The sequence below is a fragment of the Coturnix japonica genome, chromosome 20 (assembly GCF_054131305.1).
Source record: "Coturnix japonica strain WE chromosome 20, WE-NBRP24, whole genome shotgun sequence".
In the NCBI taxonomy this organism is placed as follows: domain Eukaryota; kingdom Metazoa; phylum Chordata; class Aves; order Galliformes; family Phasianidae; genus Coturnix; species Coturnix japonica.
Window position 1 is genome coordinate 8515531 of NC_140682.1, and position 20613 is coordinate 8536143.

Here is a 20613-nt window from a genome sequence, read left to right on the forward strand (position 1 = left end):
ACTGAGGGACCAGAAAGCTGCAAGATCCCCTCTGCCCTCTTCGCCCTCCAGGCTCCTGGCCCCACTCAGTGCAAACCCACCCAGGCCCAGGGATGACAAGTCAACACAGGGCACTCTCACCTCCTGCAGGATCTGGGGAGCACCAAGCCCGAGGCTCACCTGGAGGCAGTGAAGATGTGCTTGGAGTTGGTGCAGATGGCGTTGATGGGGCTGCCCTTTGATCTCCCCAACTGGGCCGAAGTTATCCATGTTCCAGACTTTGATCACGCCTCCTTGGTACGCACTCAACAACATGGGGCAGCCAGGGATGAAGGCCAGGGTACAGACCCAATCTTTGTGTGCTCTTGGGATTTGCTGTAGGTACATGGCAGAGCAGAGATCACAATCAGCCTCATGCACTCAGCTGCAGGGCTGCAGATCATCCACTGCTGCCCCAGAGTCAATCCAAATCACCAAGCTGGACGCAAGACTTGGGGCCTGAATCCTCTTCTCAGAGAGTAACATAGCAACTGATGCTCCAAGCCTATGTCCCAAGGGGAAGTGGCAGTTCTGGGTGCCCTTCAGTACACACCCATAGGCACACGGAGCCACTTGGCACACACACTGCCAGATCCCCAGGCTGCCTTTCCAGGATAGCAGGACCTAGACCAGGTCCCTCAGCCTTCCTCCTTCCACACTTCCACATACCCTCGATCACAATTCCACATACCCTCTATTACACTTCCACATACCCTCAGTTACACTTTCTTATACCATCAGAACAGTTTGTCCCATTCAAACACCTTTAATACCATATAACGTTCCCTTAGCAATCCGTATTGTTCAGTTATGAACAAAAAGTTACTTTCTCTTTAACCCTTTTTCCTTTGTACATGATTCCACTATTTATACCCTCAATTAATGATTCATACTGCATGTGATGTTATGATGTGGAATATGGACAGCAGCAGCACAAAACCATGACACAGTGTTACCGACCCAACAGGCTCCGACCTTAGAGCCGCTCAGGGCTTTGCTAGCAGATCTCAGCAAGGAGGCTCCCACCTCCGTCTTCGGCACTCCATGGGAAGATTGTCGGGGTCACTGAGCTGCAGCAATACAACAGGGCTGGCAAAAATGTTCTTGGTTGGTGTGAGAGAACCTGAGCTGGGGCTCATCCAAGGAGATTCAGCGATCACAGCTTCTAGTCCTGCACTTCACACATAGCTCCAGGCAACAGCAAATTAACTGTCCCTAAACACTGCAAAAAGAGGATGGATCCAATTGGATGGCCCCTGAGATAGACAAAACTCAACACCCAACACAAAACACAGTCCTCTCACCTGCTGGTCAGCAAACAACAGAGCACAACACACACCAGCATCCAGGACTCGTGCAAAAAAAGAAGAAAAAGAAATTGCTAGATGGTGTTTCTCAGAAACACAGAAGCACAAGCCAACTGGAAGATAGCTGCAATTATTCTTGAAAACAATGTCCTTTGTTATCTTGATGTGGCCAGTGTTGAGTGAAGCAAACAAAGTCAACCCGATTTTCTTACATTCAGATTAATCTGCAAGGCACAAAGTAATAAAGGTATGATTTTTATTAATAAACTGAGTGTTAGCAGCTGTCAGAAGAATGAATGTGTCACACACAGAGGTAAACTCCCACAGCAAAACTAGATGTAACATTTCCTATCTGTGTTTCATCCTCACAGGAAAAGCCTTTCTTCGCAAGATCTCCTGGAAGAGAGATGGTAAGAGACATGAAAACTGAAGGATCCGAGCACAGCTCTCCAGTAGCTCCCTCTGTACGTAGATGGTCGCAGAGACAAAAGGTCAAGTCCACTTTTGGAGGGAGCTTGGTGATGTTTACCACTAACGTTACACCACCTTCAGGTAAGTCTGCTCGCTTTCACATCCTTACAAAAGTGCATGAAATGGATCAGCATCCGCTTCTTTGGTTGACTGTTGCTTTTACTCTGAGGTCAAGTGATACAGGCTTTGCTGGTGATCTTCTCTACTCTATTGCTGTGGGTTTTTAAAATTACTATTTTTCCGCTTCAAAACATGCAACTTTGGCACTGTTTTCCCATTTCCAACAATGCAGTGAAATCCCGGTCTCATTTGGATGACAATAAGATGAACCACACTGCATTCTGAAGAGTACAAAACATGCTTGCTCTCTCCTTGGTTCTTGTGCACGGGGACACTAACACCAATTCAGTTCAAAGGAGAAATTTCCTCCAGTGACTCTTGTCCCCATGTCTTCCTTCATCTTCCATTATTTTGTTGTTGTGTTGCTGTTATTAGTAGTATTAGAAACAGTATTGTTGTTAATGAAGAGTCTAATGTCATCAAAGAAAGTTTGCAGAATCCTTTCTAATCCGGTTTTGAATTGCAAACTCAAAAGCAAAGATCTTGAATTCTGGATTCCTGGCTCTCCAAGACATAGGCAAAGAAAATGTGTTTCTTTGTCTTTTTCCACATGACACTTATGTCCAGGCACACAGCACTATAAACAAGCAGGAGCTTTGCTGCCCAGCATTCCGGCTTTGCAAAAGCTAGAATAAACCACAACTTTTCTGCTTGCTTGTTTAAGTTCCAAGAACTTATATGAGGAGTTACAATTTAGTCAGTGTAATTATGATCAGTTCTGCATCTGTGTGCATACGTGCTGCTCTCTAGTGGTCATATTCTCCAGATCTTCCTTCCAAAGGCTTTCAATTGTGCTTTTCAATTTAATTAATCGCTAACTACAGACCCAGTTCTAACCAGCTTGGTTCCTGTTCTTTCTTCCAAGATGTCTGTGCTCCAAGGCTCCCGCTGTTGTTCAGGGGGTCTGTCTTGCGTGACAGGAACACATGTCCCAGCAACGTTGCTGTACAGGTGTCCTAGCAACGTTAATGAACAAGAATTATCCCTCAGAAGGCTATGCAGGACCAGCGGAAAAGTGCTGGGAGCCTTCTCCGTGCTGGTGCCGCCTTCTGCCTTTGGTGTCTCAGCTTCTGGATGGTCTCAGATGCCATAGAACAGACTGTCAGATGGGGGTCATCTTCCAAAGGCTGAAGGGCTGCAACAGAAGGAAACAGAGCAGAGATGGGACCCCCAGTCTACAGAGAGCCACCAGCTTCCACTCTGGGCCTTGCCAGCCCCACTCCTTGCTTTTCCTGGCCAGGAGGAGCACGGGAGACTGACGGGTCAGTGGAAGACACTGCTCAGGACTGCCATGAATGCTCCTCTGCCCCTGCAGCATTTCCTTGCAGCAGGGCAAAGCACAGCTGCATGCTGCCCAGCTCTGCCCCCAGCCCCAACACACACAGCACTGCCCTCACTCACCACTGCAGAGTTCATTCAGCATCTCCTCACTCTGCTCCCTGGCGTGCTTCCCAATCAGCCCTAGGGAAAGAGCTCTGTCAGACACCCACTCCCCAACATGCTGCCAGAAGCTCAGACCCCAACCCCGCCAGCCCAGCTGCTTCCCCTTCCATGCTGCAGGCAGGGACGGCACCTGAGGGGGGACCTGAGCAAGGCACCCACTGTGGCTACCGGCATGGGCAGGCTGTACCTGGGGGCTTCAGGGCTGTGCCTTCCTGCCAGAGCAGGGCCCAAAGAGGGACGCAGGGGTTGGGCTCACCAATGAATCTGACAGCCTCGCATCGCAAGGAGGCCTGAGAATCCTCCAGGTATGGCAGGCTCTGCTGCAGGTACCCTTCCACTCCCTTTCTTTCCTGCTGCAGCTGAAGAAGAGAACAAGAGCATGGGGCTTGCAGAGCAGCCACAGCTGCTGCTGCAACCCCTCCTCCAGCATCCCCTTTCCCCCAGCAAAAAGGTGGGGGCTGTGAGATTGTCCTCACCAAACACTTCATGATCCCCACTGTGTTCTTCTGCTGGGTCTGCTGCTTGAGCTCCTTCCACTTCAGGAACTTTGCACAGGACACAAGGGCTTCCCCAGATGCCTGCAGAACAACAGATGCAGGGACATGGCACCACACACACAGACACACATCCCAGTGTCTGAATGCTTGCTGAACTTGCTCTCAATTGCACATCACAGCTGAACTGTCAGCACACCACTGCCTGCACACTGCTCAGCTCTGAAATTCGTACCTGTGCTACGCTCAGGGTCTCGTCACTCATGTGAAAGAGCAGAGGGTGCAGGGCCCTGCGCACGATCTTCTTCATGCTTCCCTTCTGAGACCACAGCACAGCATCCATCACATCCATGAAGAGGCGGATGGAACCTTCTCGCACTTCAGATGATGCCTGAGGGAGAACAGGAGGACCTCAGACCTCAGCAGCACACTCTCACTGCCCATGGTGAGCATGAGTGTAGGCTGAGCCCCAGCACAGGGGCCTGACATCACCAAGAACAACCAAGCTGCACTAGCAGGGACACGGCCAGCAGTGCTACAGAGCCCACAGGACATGTCATTCCTGAGAGCCCAGAGAAGGAAAGAAAGGAGAAGACACTCCTGTCAAGCACCCACCCGCAGAGCTCAGCCTCCCACAACAGACTTACGTGATTAAAAAGAGGCAGGATCTTCTCAGCCAGCTTCAGAGCAAACGGACTGGCATGCCTCTTCCCCAGATGGTGCATTGCATTCCTGAAAATATTCAGCACCTTCACAGTAATGGCTGTGTTGGCAAACAGCAGGTTCTCCATGACGCCTGGAAGCAGGGCCCGGATTTCAATTGCCTGTACAAAACACACAATTTCCTTTCCATCAGGAGGACAGATGCCAAGGCACAGTGTTGCCCATTGCCCCAGCGCCAGGCTGTCAACATGAGGCCTTCGTTTGACAAGGTCCTGCTCACTGTCTCAGGTCTATCAGACAGCAGCACGAGACGCCTGAGCACCAGCCAGAGCACTGGCAGGCTTTCCACATTCAGAAGCTTCTGGAGCAGTGCTGGCTTACACAGCTCCTTCACCAGCTCTTCAGTGGGAGGCATCGCCTGAAACCAACACAGCAGTGAGAGGCAGGCAGAGGCAGCAGGACATCCTGCACCCTGCAGCTCCTGGCTGCTCTGGCAGCTCAAGGCAGGGCACTAGGGAGACACAGCCCAGCCTGAGCTACCAGTGCTCTGTAGGAGAGCACGGTGCATTGTCCAGTAACTCACAGTCAAGCGAAGGAGGCCCAACTCCTCTGTGCTGATGCTCAATATCTCACACAGCTGTTGGTCCTGTAGAACACTGCTGAGCTCATCCCAGATCCGCTTGGATGCTTCCAGCAGGGTCAGCACACTCTTCAGTATGTCCAGGGTAGTGCTATAAACAGAGAGCAATGCTGCGTCAGCAGGGCTGCCTTAGCCACAGCACCATGGCTCAGGCAGGAGCCTGATGGGGGGCTCTGGGCTGCCATGGTTGGTATTGGCTGCTGCAGCCCTGAGCTGCCCACCAGCACTGGAAAGCACAGTGGGATGGAGGGCCTGCTCCTTGGGATGTCCTGCAGCTTTCCTTGGCTCTGGCAGCCAGACCATTTCTGAGCCCTGCTCTTCACATGGAACAAATGTGTGGGGCTGTCTGGGCTGATACCTGTCATTCTGTGGGAGGTCGGTCAACACACTCCTCAGCACATCCCTGGGAAACTGGACGGTCAGTATATCCAGCACTGAGAGCAGGATCTGCTGAACTGATGTGCTCTGGATCTTCAGGTTGGCGTGGATGAATCCCAGAATCTCTGGCACCTGTTGTGAGAACACAGGGAGACTGCTGCTGCCACTGGACTGCAGCCATTTGCCTCCCAGGCTGTGTTATTACTGCCCTTCCCACAGCTCATTGCTGCCTTCAAATGGCTTCAGTTCCCAAGAGCTGTGGCGGGCAGGGTTGCCTCACTCTGCTTACATCCATCAGCCAGGTGCCAGGGTTTCTCCGAAGCACATCCAGCATAGTCTCAGCCCACTTCTTCTCATCAAAACCATAGTCCCCAATGATCTTCTCCAGGGTTACAAGGGCAATGTCTGTCCTCTGAGAAGGGGCAAGGTTTTTTCCAAGGGGCTGCAGTAAGAAGGAAAAAAGGAGGGAAGGCATGTTAAACAGAATGAGAGAATAGCATCTGGAACAGGATGAGCACAGGCAAAAGGAAGGATAAAGACCCTCCCTTCATGTCAAAAGCATTCTGAGGGTTCACACCTGAGCCGCAGCTTTTCTCACAGGTACACAATTTTCATGTCTCCTTACCTGCTGCCAGAAACTGCTGGTCATGAAGCCACTAAGCTTCCAGATGCGCCCCAAAGCCCTCTCACACACAGCCTGTGTCTTGGAGATGCTGAAAGGCAGCAGCACCTGTGAGGAGAGGAGCTGCTGGTTAGCCTGGGAGCTGCTGATGCCCACTGCAGGTCTGCTGAGCTCCTAGCTGGAATCACAGCATCCATCCAGGCTTCCCCTGAGCTTAAGCCAAGCCCATCATGGGGCTACTGCCGCCAGGGTCCCTTGCTGGCTCCAACTACTGCCAGTGCCGTTTCCATGGAGTGGGATAAACTACTAGAAGGGAGCTGTGGGGGCAGAACTTCACAATAGACAGACCTCCAAGATTCCCTGCAGCCGACTCTTGACACTGGCAATGGGACAGACATCTAGCACAATCTGCAGCATGTCGTCCATAGCTTCCAGGGTCTGTAAAGAGAACAGTGGGTTGTGGAAGTCTTTCAGGGTTCCCTTTCATACCCAGTAGACTGCTGTGAACCCCTCTGGCTGCCAAGGAAGGATACCCACAGATCTGTGCACAGGGGCACCCTGCAAGGCTGCTGCACTCAGAGCAGGCTACAACACAGGGTGTTTGCCAAGCCCAAGGCAAGAGTGAGAGGGGTGTGGGCAAGCAAGGCTGCTACCTTGTCCCACAAACATCTTGATAGATCTCTGGACACAAGTAATGCAAGCGGCAGCCCAGAGGCATGGGGTCAACAGTAGATTGCCCAGTACATACCTGGTTGTAGAGGGAAATGTTCAAGGCCCTGGCTGGAGGAAGATAGAAGACGATGCTGCAGCACACCTTGAAGAGATGGAGTATTTCTTCCTCTGTAACTGCATTAACTGTGCTGCAATTAGAGAGACACTGATGCTAGGAGCGGTGCCTGGGTGCTGAGGCAGGGCTGGAACAGGTCCTCCCCTGGGCAAGGCTCCCTGAGAGGGATGGGGAGCCCTGCCAGGAGGTGCCTCCTCCCCTACGGGGCTGCTCTGGGTCAGAGGACAGTCCTGATGTCACCAGCTTTGGGGCGAGGGCCAAGACTTAGTGGGGAGCTGCATCAGGGCCACCAGGATGGTGCCTGGGGGATGTGCTGGCAAAAGCAGGGGCTGGGCAGGTACCTCAAGGCAGCAATGGTGTTCATGCAGCAGTATCTCAGGCCGGTGCTCAGCTGCTCCATGGGCTCCTCACGCAACAGAACCTGCAAAGCACAATCAGGATGGCACCTGGCAGCTGCCAGCACCCAGCAACAGCAAACCTGCCACCGGCCGCTAGGGCCTGAGTCGCCCCAGTGGCCCTTGACAAACACTGGCACACTGGTGCTGCTGTCCACCTCCACTGCTGAGCTCTCAGCAGCACCTGGAGTCCCATCTGGGGCACTTGGGTGTCTGTGCATCATTTCCCTGCCTCCCTCTCCCCCTGTCCTGTCCTTCTCACAGGGTGCAGCTACCTGGGTGCCATGTCCCCTCACCTCAATCTTCTTGCACTGATTTTTCAGCAAGCAGAAGATATCATGGCTCAGTGTGAGGCTCGTCTGTCCAGCCATGCTGCACAGTATACAAATGGAATTGAGGAACTGCAGCTTCTGCACCAGATCCTGGCAAGCACACAGAGACCGAGGAGTGTGAGTGGGGACAGCCATGGCCAGGGGGACCAGGCGTTGCGGGGTGTGGAGCAGCACAGGACAGCTGCAGGACAGCAGCAGCTCTGCCCGGCCATCAGCCCTCCTGCAGCCTGAAGGCAGAGCCAGAGGGACCGTCTGGAGATGCAGGTATAGCCACGATGGAGATGGCTGCTCTTACCATTTCCATGCTGATGGTGTTGGCTTGGATGAAGTCCACTGCCTCCTGTTCCACATCAGACAGAGGCAGCAATTCAGCATCTGAGCAAGGAGAGAGAGCAGTGCTATAGAGGGGCCAAAGGCAGGCGGGAGCAGAAGGAGCTCTGCCCTCTCCGGCCCTGGGCTCGCTCCCCTGGCACAGTCTGCCCGTGACAAGGGTTCCTGGTGTGGAGCAGGGGGCACTCGCTGCCCCAGCCCTGCCCACCCCGCTTTAGAACCTCACTCACCAGCATGCAGAGGCATCACCTCCGTAACTTGGTAGGGCTCCGCTGGAGATCTTCTGTCCTGGGGAGCCCCACTCTCCTCCCCGGCCATGCACGCGACGCCCATCACAGCAGCTGTGACGTGCTGGAACAGAACGGAAACACATTTCTGTTTTCTGTATTCACACAGCACAGTATGGGTACAATTCGTCAGAACTACCCTCGCATACCCTGCGGCAAAACCATGTGCGGGGACAAAACATGGCACGTACCTGGCAGTGAGATCACCTCAAGCTATCTGCAGCAGTTCCTTGTCGCTTTGCTCAGATGGAATGAGAGCAAAAGCTGCACCGAGGCAGTGGGCGGAGGGTGAGGAGAGGAGAGAGAAAGAGCAGGTCAGTGAGCAGGGCTAAGACATCCATGGAATAACACACACAGCACAACTGTCCCACCCACTTGCTGCAAGACATGCTGAGTCTCAGGCTACGTGATGCCTGTCCACCCAGCAACTTTACAATGCTTCCACTACTGAGCAAAGACAATGGAAGAAGCACGGGACAGGTGCCAACTTTACTGATACCCCCTTTGGAACGTGTGTACCAGGGGAAAATTACGTCTGATGGTCAAGAGTAAGCAATACGGTGCTGTGAGCTCAAACAGCCAGCAGTTCTCAACACCTCACTGCCCACCCATCCATCCCACGTCAGCTCAACTTACCTACAAGCTGCTGCACACGACGGTGTGAAGAAAAAGGCAATAAAGGCAATAACTAAAGGCACTAACTAAAGGCACTAACTAAAGGTACTAACTAAAGGCACTAACTAACAACACTAACTAACAACACTAACAACACTAACTAACAACACTAACAACACTAACTAACAACACTAACAACACTAACTAACAACACTAACAACACTAACTAACAACACTAACAACACTAACTAACAACACTAACAACGCTAACTAAAAACACTAACTAACTAACAACACTAACTAACTAACAAAACTAACTAACTAACGGCACAAAAGGCACAAGAACAACAAGACAACCAACCACTCCGACCACTAGCTCACCCACAAAGGAACACAGAACGCACCGCTCCTCCCCTCATTCCAGCCGCTTATGACATCACCAACGGCCAACAGCCTGGTCCACCATGACCCCCCACAAGGCGGGGAGCCAAGACCACGTGGTCACATCTGATTCCAACACGGCACCACAACATTCCAGGACTCAGTGTGGGCTTGGAATTCTATCCTGGTGTGGCAGCGCAATGGGAGGTGTTAGGGCACAGTTGAAGAGCTGACAGACAACGGACGTTTCCAAAGGAGGGTGCCAGATTAACTCTCAGCATTCTCTTGCGGGGCTCTTAGGAATGCTTCAAACCCATTTTCACTGCCTAGCTCATTTCTAGAAAGTCCAGTTGAGAAATGCTCACTTTGTCTGGGGAACGCCTCTATGCATCATGAATGAAAAATAAAATAAAATGGGCACGCGACCCTATGAAACTTACCTCTCTGCTCTTGTTGTCAGCCAGACACCTCAGATGAGCATGACGTGTCCCTGCTCCTGAACGAAGATTCACCCAAGTCTGTGTTCCTCTCTGCTCCATCTCTGGGTCTAAAAGAAACACAGACAGAGATGATTACAAGATCCTTTGTGCAGACGAAAGACAAGGGTGCACACGAATTCTGTTTAGCAAGAAATACTACAGTCCCAATGGACTGCTGTGGTAGTATTTGAATCCTCATTTGGGGCTGGAGCTCAACAGGTCACACATCAGAAATAACACAAAGTGCATCTGGAAGACGTGTCTCAAAGCCCAGAAAATCCAACACGGGAGGGGGCTGGACAGTGGACCACAAGTGTCCATTTCCATTGCAGCTCCCTGTAGAGAACAGCACCAATCAGCAGGCGTGAATCAATTCATTCACAAGCTGCCCAATGACTCTGTTCTTTACGTGATAAAGAAACACACAGAGATTCCTGACCAAAAAGTTGGGAGTTAATAACGACCAAAGAGGTTCCTGTTCCTACACCTCATCCTCTCACCCCAACTCCTGGGTAATGCCCACAGGCTTCAAGTCAGCTCTCAAATCCATTGAACTCCAGTCACAGAACTCCATCAAAAAGGATGTCACACATGTGACACTTACATACATTTTGCATCAGAAACAGTGATGCCAGCAGGAGCAGAGAGGTGACTGTCCCCCTGTACTCAGCACTGGTGAGGCCACAACTCTAATTCTGTGTCCAGTTTGTGCCCCTCACTGAGAAAAAGACACTGAGGCATTGGAACGTGTTCAAAGAAGGGCAACAAAGCTGGTGAGGGGTCTGGAGCACAATGGGGCCATATGAGGAGAGGCTGCAGGAGATGGGAATGTCCAGCCTGGAGAAGAGGTGGCTCAGGGGAGACCTCATTGCTCTCTATAACTTCCTGAAGGGAGGTTGCAGTGAGCTGGTGCTTGGCCTCTTCTCTCGTGTCATTACTGATAGAACTAGAGGGAATGGTTCCAAGCTGCGGCAGGAGAGGTTCAGGCTGGACATTAGGAAATATTACTTCTCAGAAAGGGTGGCCAGGCACTGGAATGGACTGCCCAGGGAGGTGGTGGAGTCACCCACCCTGGGGGTGTTCAAGGAACGTCTGCAGAAATCCCTGCTGAAATCCTGACCTCTGCCACAGGTGGCTGAGTGACACAAAAGCTGTGTCCTTGGTTCCCGGCCTTACCTTCACATGCTGTTCATCTTGCTCTGCAGCTCCTGTTCTGAATAATCTTCTTATATTCCCATGTGATGTACCCTGAAATACATCATTTAGTGAGTCTGAACAAAACCTAAGACATTAATTGGAACTGTGAAGAAATGTTTTTTGCACTTTACTTGGAGGATGTTACATGCTATACCTTCTTTTCTCAATTGTAACACATGATTTTTTATAAAAAGAAACACAGCAAGTCAGCTTTTCAGTGTGCATATTGATGAAACTTGGTGAAATACAACTTTAGAAAAAGGTAATTTGAAAATTTAAATATTCTTATCAGAATCTCTGCTATTAGTTACCGTTCCAATGTTCTGATTTGATGATGATTCTCTCAGAGCTGTTTTGTCACTCCCCACCTCAAATGCACTTCAAGTGCTTTAGGAGCATCACTGGAATTTTGAATAAACTCGATATATTTTAGGAAAGCTGCTACAGATGCACGTCTGCAGTACTTTGGAAAAATATAATCTTGATTGAATGCTGAACAGTGTTATTTAATTATAATCCAGGTAATTAAATTAATTAAACCAAGGGAATCACCTCCCAGTCAATCAGCTCCCAGCACAGAAATCGCTTCCCTGCCAAGCAGATGCAACCAACACAAGCTGCTACATCACTCTAGGGCCCCACTGAGTCTTCCCAAGGGGTCTCCAAAGGCTTCCCTGTTGACTTCTGGGAACCTGGGAACACTCACATGGAAGCCAGTGCCCCCTAATGTGCCCCAGAGGTTTCTCAGGGCCCCGCAATTAGCTCTACAGACATCCAGACATGCCCCAGAGCAAGTATGTGTGCTGTAGGGAGCCCAAGAGACATTCCAGGGCACCCTAGTACTCCTCAGTGCGCTCAAGGGTTCTTCACCTGTCTCTAAATATGCCCTATTGGACTTTGTTTTCTCTTCTGGAGCCTTCCTTACTTCTCAGCTTTGCTTTCTCATGCCATTTATCTCGCTCTACAGCTACTGCTCAGAATATTCTTTCTTGCATTCCCACATTCCAACAGAATCACAGAATTGTAGGGGTTGGAAGGGACCTCTAGAGATCACTGAGTCCAACCCCCCTGCCAAAGCAGGTTCCCTACACCACGTTGCACAGGTAGGTGTCCAGGCGTGTCTTGAATATCTCCAGAGAAGGAGACTCCACCACCTCCCTGGGAAGCCTGTTCCAGTGCTCCGTCACCCTCACTGTAAAGAGGTTCTTGCACACATTTGTGCGGAACTTCCTATGCACAAGTTTCAGCCCATTACCCCTAGTCCTGTCCCCACGCACTACTGAAAAGAGACCAGCCGTGCCACTATGGCCCCCACACCTCAGGTATTTATAAACCTGGATCAAATCCCCTCTCAGCACCGCCAACGACAACCCTCTGCACTCTGCCAGTCAGACAGTTCTTGACCCAATTCACTGTACACTCATCTATTCCATGCTTCCTCAGCTTTGTTATAAGGATGTCATGGGGGACAATATCAAAAGCCTTTCTGAAATCAAGGTAGACTACATCTGCCACTCTCCCCCTATCCACCCAGCCAGTGACATCTTCATAAAAGGCCACCAGGTTGGTCAAGCACGACCTCCCCTTGGTGAACCCATGCTGAGTACTCCTGATAACCTGCTTTACTCCCAGTTCTCTGGAGATGGCATCCAGCACAAGCTGTTCCATCACATTCCCTGGGACAGAGGTGAGGCTGACTGGCCTATAGTTACCTGGGTCCTCCTTCTTGCCATTTTTTAAAGACCGGAGTGACACTGGTCATCCTCCAGTCTTCAGACACCTCCCCAGTTTCCAAGGCCTCTGAATGACTACAGAGAGCGGCTCAGCAATGACCTCCACCAGCTCTCTCAGCACCCGTGGATGCACCCCATCAGGTCCCATGGATTTATGGACCTTAATGTTTCCTAGGCACTCACGGACCACCTCTTCCCTGACTAAAGGGAAATCTCCCATTCCCCAGACTCTCTCATTAACCTCCAGGTTCTGGGATTCCTCAGGGAATGCCTTTTCACTAAAGACAGAAGCAAAGAAAGCATACAGTATTTCCGCCTTCTCAGCATCCTCTGTTACCAGGACCCCTTCCTCTGTTACCGACCCCTCCAACCCCCCCTTGTTTTTTGTTTATTAGCAAACTGCTAACATACTACAAAATAATAGCACTAATTACATAAGTAACATCATCATGCCAGCATCCCGACCACCTGCTTTAGAGATTTATCCTTCATTTTGTGTAACACTTCAAACACTGCAAAGAAACAAAGCAAGTGCAGAAACAGGACGCCACTTCCCTCAGGATTTTACAGTCTCATTCATGTCTCACAGATGGAGGCCCTGACAACAAGAGCTGTGTCTGTCCATAACAAGGACTCACCTCTGCAGGTGCAGGGGCAGCTCTCAGAGAAGCCTTCTTCATTTCTGCTTTCTTCTCTTTTTGTCTTTTGTCTGGGAGCTGGTGTCAATCTGCCTGAGGGAAGGGAGGCCCCTTCAGAGGGATCTAGATAAGCCGGATCAACCTCACTGGGCTGAGGTGAATGGGATGTGGTACACCCAGGCCAAGTGCCAGGTCCTGCACTTTGGCCACAATAACCCCATGCAGCGCTATAGGCCTGGGGCTGAGTGGCTGCAGGACTGTGCAGAGGAAATGGACCTGGGGCTGTTGGTCGATGCTCAGCTGAACATGAGCCAACAGTGTGCCCAGGTGGCCAAGAAGGCCAACGGCATCCTGGCCTGTATAAGAAATAGTGTGGCCAGCAGGAGCAGAGAGGTAATCATCCCCTTGGACTCAACACTGGAGAGGCTGTGCCTCAAGTCTTATGTTCAGTTTTGGGCTCCTCGCTACAAGAAAGTCATTGAGGCACTGGAACTTGTATGTGGAAGTCTGTCCCTTGAGCAGCTCCCATTCATCATCAGCTCCCATTCTGAACCCCACTGTGCAAAACTTCTAACTTCTACTGCAGATGGCTGCAGTCACCAAAGCTCAGCCCACTATCCAGGTATCAGCCTTCTCCCTTCTGTTTTCCATCTTAGCCCATAGTTTTGCTCCCAAAAATGGAACTGCACTCCAACAGTCAAAACACAAACTAATACATCACTTTCACTGCTCCTTCCTGCACCCCCAAATTAATGGTTACCTGACATCCCCTACAGCACAGCACCTGCTCACAAGTATCATTCAAACTCTATTCTTTCATACTTCTTGACAGAGGACAGTAAAAACTCCCTTCTGCATGGCACTAAGGACAGTCTGTCCCCATCACATCCCTCTGTGTGCTGAAAGCTGCCATTGGATCTCTTGCAGCCTGCTGGCTGCTGCTCACAAACACAGGGAACTGCACCACACTGATTCTAAAGAGAGAAAGGAAGAAATGCTGGTGGGAATGGGCACTCAAGGATTGCAGAGATGCTCCAGATTGTGCCAGAGATGGAATCTCAGAGTGCTGGGACATGATTGATCACTAAGGAAAACACTTGGAAGCACATTCAATCTGCAGAAGCTGTAATTACTGGGCACAGTCAGCTTTCCTATGGCTCAGCTGGAGTAGGAGGGTGCTCTCACACATCTGCTCAGGGGCTTCAGCTGAGACACTTGCACAATGCTGGGATCATTCTGATGGAAACTATGTCTTCAGATACCATGGTTAAATCCATCCAAAATGATCAAGCAGAGCTTTAGCTCTTGAGCAGCACTTCTTCCCCACCCTTCACTACTCCAAGCAGCTCCAACAAACTTCTCAGAAGAAATCCAGGCCAGCACAGACCTGGCAGACCAGAACCAAGTGCAGCCTGTGGGACGGCAGTGCCCACTCCTTGCTTCCACCCTGCTCCAGCAGGTTAAGGAGTCTGAGCCTCACTGGCCTTTGACAGCTCAAGACTTTCAGCACCTCATGCCAACATTTCTCACTAAGATACACCTCAGGCATTGAATTCTCTTCTCACTACCTCCTCCCAGTCCTCTCCTAGGAACAGAAACCATTCAGATTCTACAGCAAACTACAGCATCTGCACTGCAAGAGCACACTGAACCACCTGCAACAATGAAACATGGTTTTGGAGAGTGGGTTTGAAAACACACCTTTAGACAGCTGTCTCCCTGTAGCCAAAAGGAAACCAAGCAGCAAAAGAAGAGTCCAGCCTGAAACATGCCCATGCTACTAGCCCAGGTTTTTCACAGTGAATGCAGAATCCATCCTGTTCTTGAGGTAACAAATGACCAGTGGGTCTCCCCTTGCTCCACCCCTTCTCCTTCAAAGCCAAAATAAGAAAGAAAAAACAAGCAGAAGAAACCCAGACGTACCTTTCCACACACAGAGCAGAAAGTGGAACAGCAGTTGGTCTCCTTCCTGAGACATGGTGGGGAGCATCCCAGAGGAAGCCCAAGTTCTTTGCTTCTCTCCACAGGGACTTCAAGCACTCTTGGCAAGAGCTGCTTTGGTTCTTTCTTCAACTGCTTCCATCACCAGAATCTCCTTTGGAAAAGGAACACTAAAGAAAGAATCAGCAAATGAGAAAGAATGAGCAATAACCACTTTCCCAGCTTTCTTCTGACATGCAATTAAGACTCACGACTTGGGCAAGGTCTTAAAATCAGCTGGTTACAAGAACTGTCCCAAAATATATCCAGCTTCTGTACAGCTGCCGTTATTTCTGTCAGTGAGTGTAATCACAGAATCATAGAATGGCCCGGGTTGGAAGGGACCTCAAGGATCATGAAGATCAATCGCCTCCCTGTCCCTGCTGGCCATCCCCTCTTCTGATGGAGCCCAGGGGACCATTTGCTCTCTGAGCTGCAAGAGCACGCTGATGGCTCACGTTCTGTTTTTCATCCACCAGGACCCCCAGGTCCTTCTCTGCGGGGCTTCTCTTAAGGACTGCTCCTCCCAGGCTGTACAGATGCCTGGGATTCCTCCAGCCCAAGTGCAAAACCTTGCACTTTGCTGTGTTCAACCTCATTAGATTCACCTAGGCCAACCTCTCGGTTGAGCTCCCTCTGAATGGCATCCCTTCCTTCCACTGCATCAGCCGCACCACTCAGCAAACAGCAGAGGGTGCACTCCATTGCATCATTGGTGTCACTGATAACCATGTTAAAAAGCACTGGTCCCAAGACAGACTCCTGGATGACACCACTTGTTATCAGCCTTCACCTGGACATCGAACCATGAATCACCACCCTCTGTCTGTGGCCTTTCAACCAATCCCTTATCCACCAGGTGGTCCACCTGTCAAATCCACATCCCTCCAGTTTAGAGATAAGGATGTGGTGGAGGGCCATGTCAAAGATCTTGCTCAAGTCCAGGTCAATGACATCAGTTTCCTTCCTTTTGTCCACAAATGCCGTCACTCCATCATAGAAGACCACCTGATTAGTTAGGCATGGCCTTCCCCTGCTAAAGCCACACTGACTGTCTTGGATCACATGCTCATTCCTTATGTGATCAAGCATGTCTTTGAGGTGTATCTGTTCTTCACCATCTTCATCACTGTTCCACATTTGAATCAAATAATCGGTGTTGCTGTCACCAAGAAAACCTCTTTGTCTTCTACTCCTGCTGCACTACTGTGCTTTCACCAGAAGCAAAGGGAGAGGCCACCTCCTAGATCCAAATTTTAAGAAACCAACACCCAGTAGGTGTCATCTGAAGTAAAATAGCAGAGAAATTAAGATGACTCTTCTGCATCCAGCTTGGATCACTCCCTCACTCAGGCACACCACCATCAGATCAAGGAGATGCTGCCTTCAGCTTAGAGACTGTATGGGAAATCACAGCTTGAACCTCTGATTAATCAGCTGAGGCAAGTGTTGGGTCAGCTGCGGGAGCACAGATGAGAGTAATCTAGCTGTGCTCCTGGAAGGGGTGGACCTCAACTCCACTTCCTCTGAGACCTCATTTAAGGGCTGACCACCACTGAGGCAGCATCTCTTGGAGACTGCCTCAGCTTTCTGGTCAAAACATTGACATTGGTGAGTTTTCCTTTGCTAACAACCTTTGACTATTTACCTCCATCTTGGTTAACATCTTTATATTAGCCACCCTTACAGAGACCATAAGGGTTTGGGCTTCCAAACTCTCAGCAAGCATTTGGATCAGACAGCTTCCTGCTGGGGAGCCCCCTGCATCACTTCTGCTTCTTCTGATACCGAACCCGCAGATGCTTCAGAGCTCATTAGCATGGACTTCCTTCCTCCCCTCAGCAGCTGCTCCTGCACTCACCTTCATTCCTACTCAGATACCGGCCGCTTCCAGCATCAGCTGACCTCAAGACACAGAAAGGAAAGGTGGGAGTCATGCAAACGCACAAGCCCAAGGCTGCGTCACCACCACGTATGGCAGCCTCGGGAAGTCAGCTGCAACTACAGCCTTTGTCAGAATGGAAACAGGCACTATCAGTTAAGTGTGACCTCTGAACTCATTGCCACCATCAGAAATAGGCACTGAAATTGCTCACTTCACTGTAGCTGGTTACCTCCTTCTTTTGGAAAATGCGGACATGGAATTGAAGGACACCAGAAAATTGACATCTACTTCATTGTAGGTGGTTAAGCTTGGAAGCTGGACTTGAGCAAGACAAGTTTCTCAGCTCAGAATCACAGAATTATCAAGGTTGGAAAAGACCTAGGAGATCATCTGGTCCAACCATTACCAATACTTCCCGGCTTAATCATATTCCTCAGCACCACATCCAAACGTTTCTTGAACACTGCCATGATCGGTGACTCCACCACCTCCCTGGGCAGTGCATTCCAATGCCTGAATACCCTTTCCGACAAGTAATGTTTCGCAATGTCCAGCCTGAATTTTCCCTGGCGCAGCATAAAACCTTTCCCTCTAGTTCTATCAGTGATTACACAAGAGAAGAGGCCAAACCCCAGCTCACTACAACCTCCCTTCAGGAAGTTATAGAGAGTTATAAGGTCTCTCCTGAGCCTCCTCTTCTCCAAGCTGAACAATCCTAGTTCCCTCAGCTTCTCCTCGTAAGGTTTTGCTCCAGACCCCTCACTACCTTCTTAGCTGAAGACGTTCCAGAAACGTAAGGTTTTCTTGCATGGAGGGGCCCAAAACTGAATAGGTCAGAGCTCCTTCTTTCCATCATTGCTGTCACCTGGAAGGCTGTCCTTGGAACTGCAGTGACTCATGCATCCTAACTGCACTCCATTGATGGAAGCACAACGTGCATCATTGCAAATTGCTGGTGGGTTCCTGTGTTGGCGAGGGATGGATTCACCTGGAAAGAGTAGATACACAGCATTTAGCGTCAAACTTTCACTATCCAAGGAGGCAAAGGCTTGGTGCTGCCTGTCAAGCAGGTTTCAAGCAGCTTGCGAGACTCATTTGGGAAAGACAGGAGTCAACCAACGATGTCAGGCACGGGCTCGAACGCAGGAATACAGAAGGAGGCACAAGCCCACTGAAAGCATGAATTCTACCTGTGTTGCTGACAAGCACTGCTTTGAAAGCTGGATTTGCACCCTTACCTGCCAGGACCACGACTTCTGCTTCGGAAGGCTCCCTGGCACTGCTCTGCAGTTGGCATTTGGCCACAGGGGATGGTTTGCCCAGGCAGAAGCAGGAACGCCAACTGCAAGCTGCTGACTCTGCCCTCTTACTGGGAGAACTCAGTCTGGAGAGAGAAAACAGAGCATGCTGTCAGTCGTGGTGCAGGGTGAGTGATGAGCTGCACCGAGCCCTTGATGACAGTTGCCCATTCCTGGCACTGCCTGCTTTCTGCTGAAACACAGCTTAGAAACGCGCTCTGTTTCAAACAGCAGAGGACGCTTCCATTCCTACAGCTCAGCCCTCAAGTCCTGCTGGCTACATTCCTCTCAACCATGTCAATCAAGATGCAGAGCATGTGAGTAAAGTCTCCACAGCAGAACAGGACAGGAGCTGGCAGGCGTAACTGCTTTCTGAGGAATGGTGCAGCCATAAGGGAAGCTCAAAAGCATCTCTGACTCTTACGTTAACACCTCCTCGGCCTCAGCTCACTGCCATCTTTAATTTGTAGTGCCTGCAAGTCTGACCAACAGCTCTGCTTACAGGAGAAGCACAATTGGTTTCAGGTGTGTGGCCCTGAAATCTGGAAAACCCCAGTGTTTCCAGGTACAGCCAACACAGACCAGGATAGACGTCAGTGTGGCTTTCTGCATCTCGTGACTGCCTGCCCAACCAGGAAGGAAATGCACCCTTGTGTGGCTCCACTGAGCCCGTAGGGCAACTGTGTGTAAGTTGAGTCGTTGGAGATGTAACGGACAAAAAGTAAACCAATAAAAATCACCCAAATAATGATGATGGGGGCTGGAAAGGGAATTCCTCTTTCTTTATCTTTCAGATGGAAAATCAATGATTGCATCCAAGTTCCTTAGTACAGCTGCGGGGCCTTCCTCCGCTTGTATCTTGCTGCTCTGTGTTGCAACAGGAGAGCTGCTCTGACCTCTCCTCTCAGCCTGTGCCTCCTGCACGGTGAGCAGCTTTGTGGATGGAGACACCCACACAGACTTGGGCCCTGCCAGAGAACTGTGCCCTGCAAGGGAAAAACACAGGTGAGACGGAGGAGGAAGCAGCAGCACAGCCATCCCAGTTCTGCATATCTCTCAGAATTGCTCATCCAAGCCACTGGAAGAAGAGGAGCTCAAAATAACCGTGTGCTCAGTGGTATGCTCGTGGCAAAGGACACAGCCACAATTAAGAGCAGCTCACTGTATCTTAAGAGGCAAACAAAAAGCGTAGAAAAACTAGGGGGCAGGGATCTCAGAAAGCTTCACAGCCACACTTCAATCAAGCTTCACCTGCTTGCAAAAAATCTTAACAGCAGTGATAGTTTTCTCCATGTAAGGCTTGGACACTCTCATGACCCAGCAACGGGGCACAGTATTCTAACCTAAGCCCAGAAGCCTGCTGTCTCCTCGACAGTAATAGAATTTTCAAAGGTCTTGGAGAAGCCCTGGATTGGATGAAGCTGTCAGATCAACATCAAGCTAATGGAGGAAGGTGCTCACCTACTCCCTCTCCCAAGGCTGGTGTGGATTTGGAGCAGAAGAGGACATCTGCGTGGCTGATGAGGAATTCCACAACAGCTGACTGGGTCTGCAGCTCCATGCAGGCAGCTTCACTGGCGCAGGGAGATTGGCTCTGCTGGGATCTGAAGAAAAGGCAGATCTTACAAGTCATTTCCCCAAGATCATTTCCCCAAGTCTGAATTTCTGTAGCCAAAAACTGTCAAACTGGGCTCCGGAGATTTCCGCAGTGGGCAAACAGTGATGCCACTGACGAAATTATCCTGGATGATCAGGGACACAGCTGTCCCAGCTAAACAAGTGAGTAGAAACTGTCATCTAGAAATTGTTCCCCTGGGGTTGGAGGAGAGCAGAACTAAGCATCGTGTTGAAAAGGAAAAAGAAGTTTACCTTAAGAGGTTTGGAGCCCACACAATTGCTAAGTTCTTCGCGTCCATGTTTATCACCGAGCAGATCCCAGCCAGAGACACCAAGTGTCTCATTAAGTCCCATGGGGACAGTGCACTGGTGGTCAGCACTGAGGCAGACTTGATGCCTTCCAAGAGGTATCTGGGGAACACAGAATGACCCGGGTTGGAAGGGACCTCAAGGATCATGAAGCTCCACTCCCCCTGCCTGGTAGGGCCACCTATCTTCCACAT

General features: G+C 50.4%; 2 protein-coding genes across 2 annotated transcripts; both read right to left on the reverse strand.

The window, feature by feature from the left end:
• Positions 1 to 1567: 1567 nt before the first annotated feature.
• Positions 1568 to 8349, reverse strand: LOC146757574 (uncharacterized). Its single transcript, XM_085520764.1, has 16 exons — positions 8231 to 8349; positions 7966 to 8045; positions 7635 to 7760; positions 7285 to 7364; positions 6905 to 7016; positions 6505 to 6594; positions 6160 to 6264; positions 5824 to 5976; positions 5515 to 5666; positions 5100 to 5247; positions 4797 to 4934; positions 4501 to 4677; positions 4089 to 4244; positions 3616 to 3937; positions 3318 to 3377; positions 1568 to 3051 (listed from the first exon to the last, which is right to left on the reverse strand). Exons 1-16 carry the CDS (start codon positions 8331 to 8333, stop codon positions 2903 to 2905), a joined length of 2151 nt encoding a protein of 716 aa, XP_085376890.1. The 5' UTR covers positions 8334 to 8349; the 3' UTR covers positions 1568 to 2902.
• A 10427-nt stretch (positions 8350 to 18776) lies between these two features.
• On the reverse strand, positions 18777 to 20613 carry LOC146757575 (rho GTPase-activating protein 32-like). Its single transcript, XM_085520688.1, has 3 exons — positions 20363 to 20613; positions 19955 to 20097; positions 18777 to 19479 (listed from the first exon to the last, which is right to left on the reverse strand). Exons 1-3 carry the CDS (start codon positions 20611 to 20613, stop codon positions 19277 to 19279), a joined length of 597 nt encoding a protein of 198 aa, XP_085376814.1. The 3' UTR covers positions 18777 to 19276.

Excerpts from the sequence above, each read along its gene's own strand:
- LOC146757574 (XM_085520764.1), bottom strand. The coding sequence starts at position 8,333 with ATGGGCGTCGCGTGCATGGCCGGGGAGGAGAGTGGGGCTCCCCAGGAC. Across the intron at positions 5,667-5,823 it reads CTGGCACCTGGCTGATGGAT|GTGCCAGAGATTCTGGGATT; the intron begins GTAAGCAGAGTG and ends TTCTCACAACAG. Across the intron at positions 4,245-4,500 it reads TCCTGCCTCTTTTTAATCAC|GCATCATCTGAAGTGCGAGA; the intron begins GTAAGTCTGTTG and ends GTTCTCCCTCAG.
- LOC146757575 (XM_085520688.1), bottom strand. The coding sequence starts at position 20,613 with ATGTGGAAGATAGGTGGCCCTACCAGGCAGGGGGAGTGGAGCTTCATG. Across the intron at positions 20,098-20,362 it reads TGGGCTCCAAACCTCTTAAG|ATCCCAGCAGAGCCAATCTC; the intron begins GTAAACTTCTTT and ends CCTTTTCTTCAG. Across the intron at positions 19,480-19,954 it reads AGCCTTGGGAGAGGGAGTAG|GGCACAGTTCTCTGGCAGGG; the intron begins GTGAGCACCTTC and ends TTTCCCTTGCAG.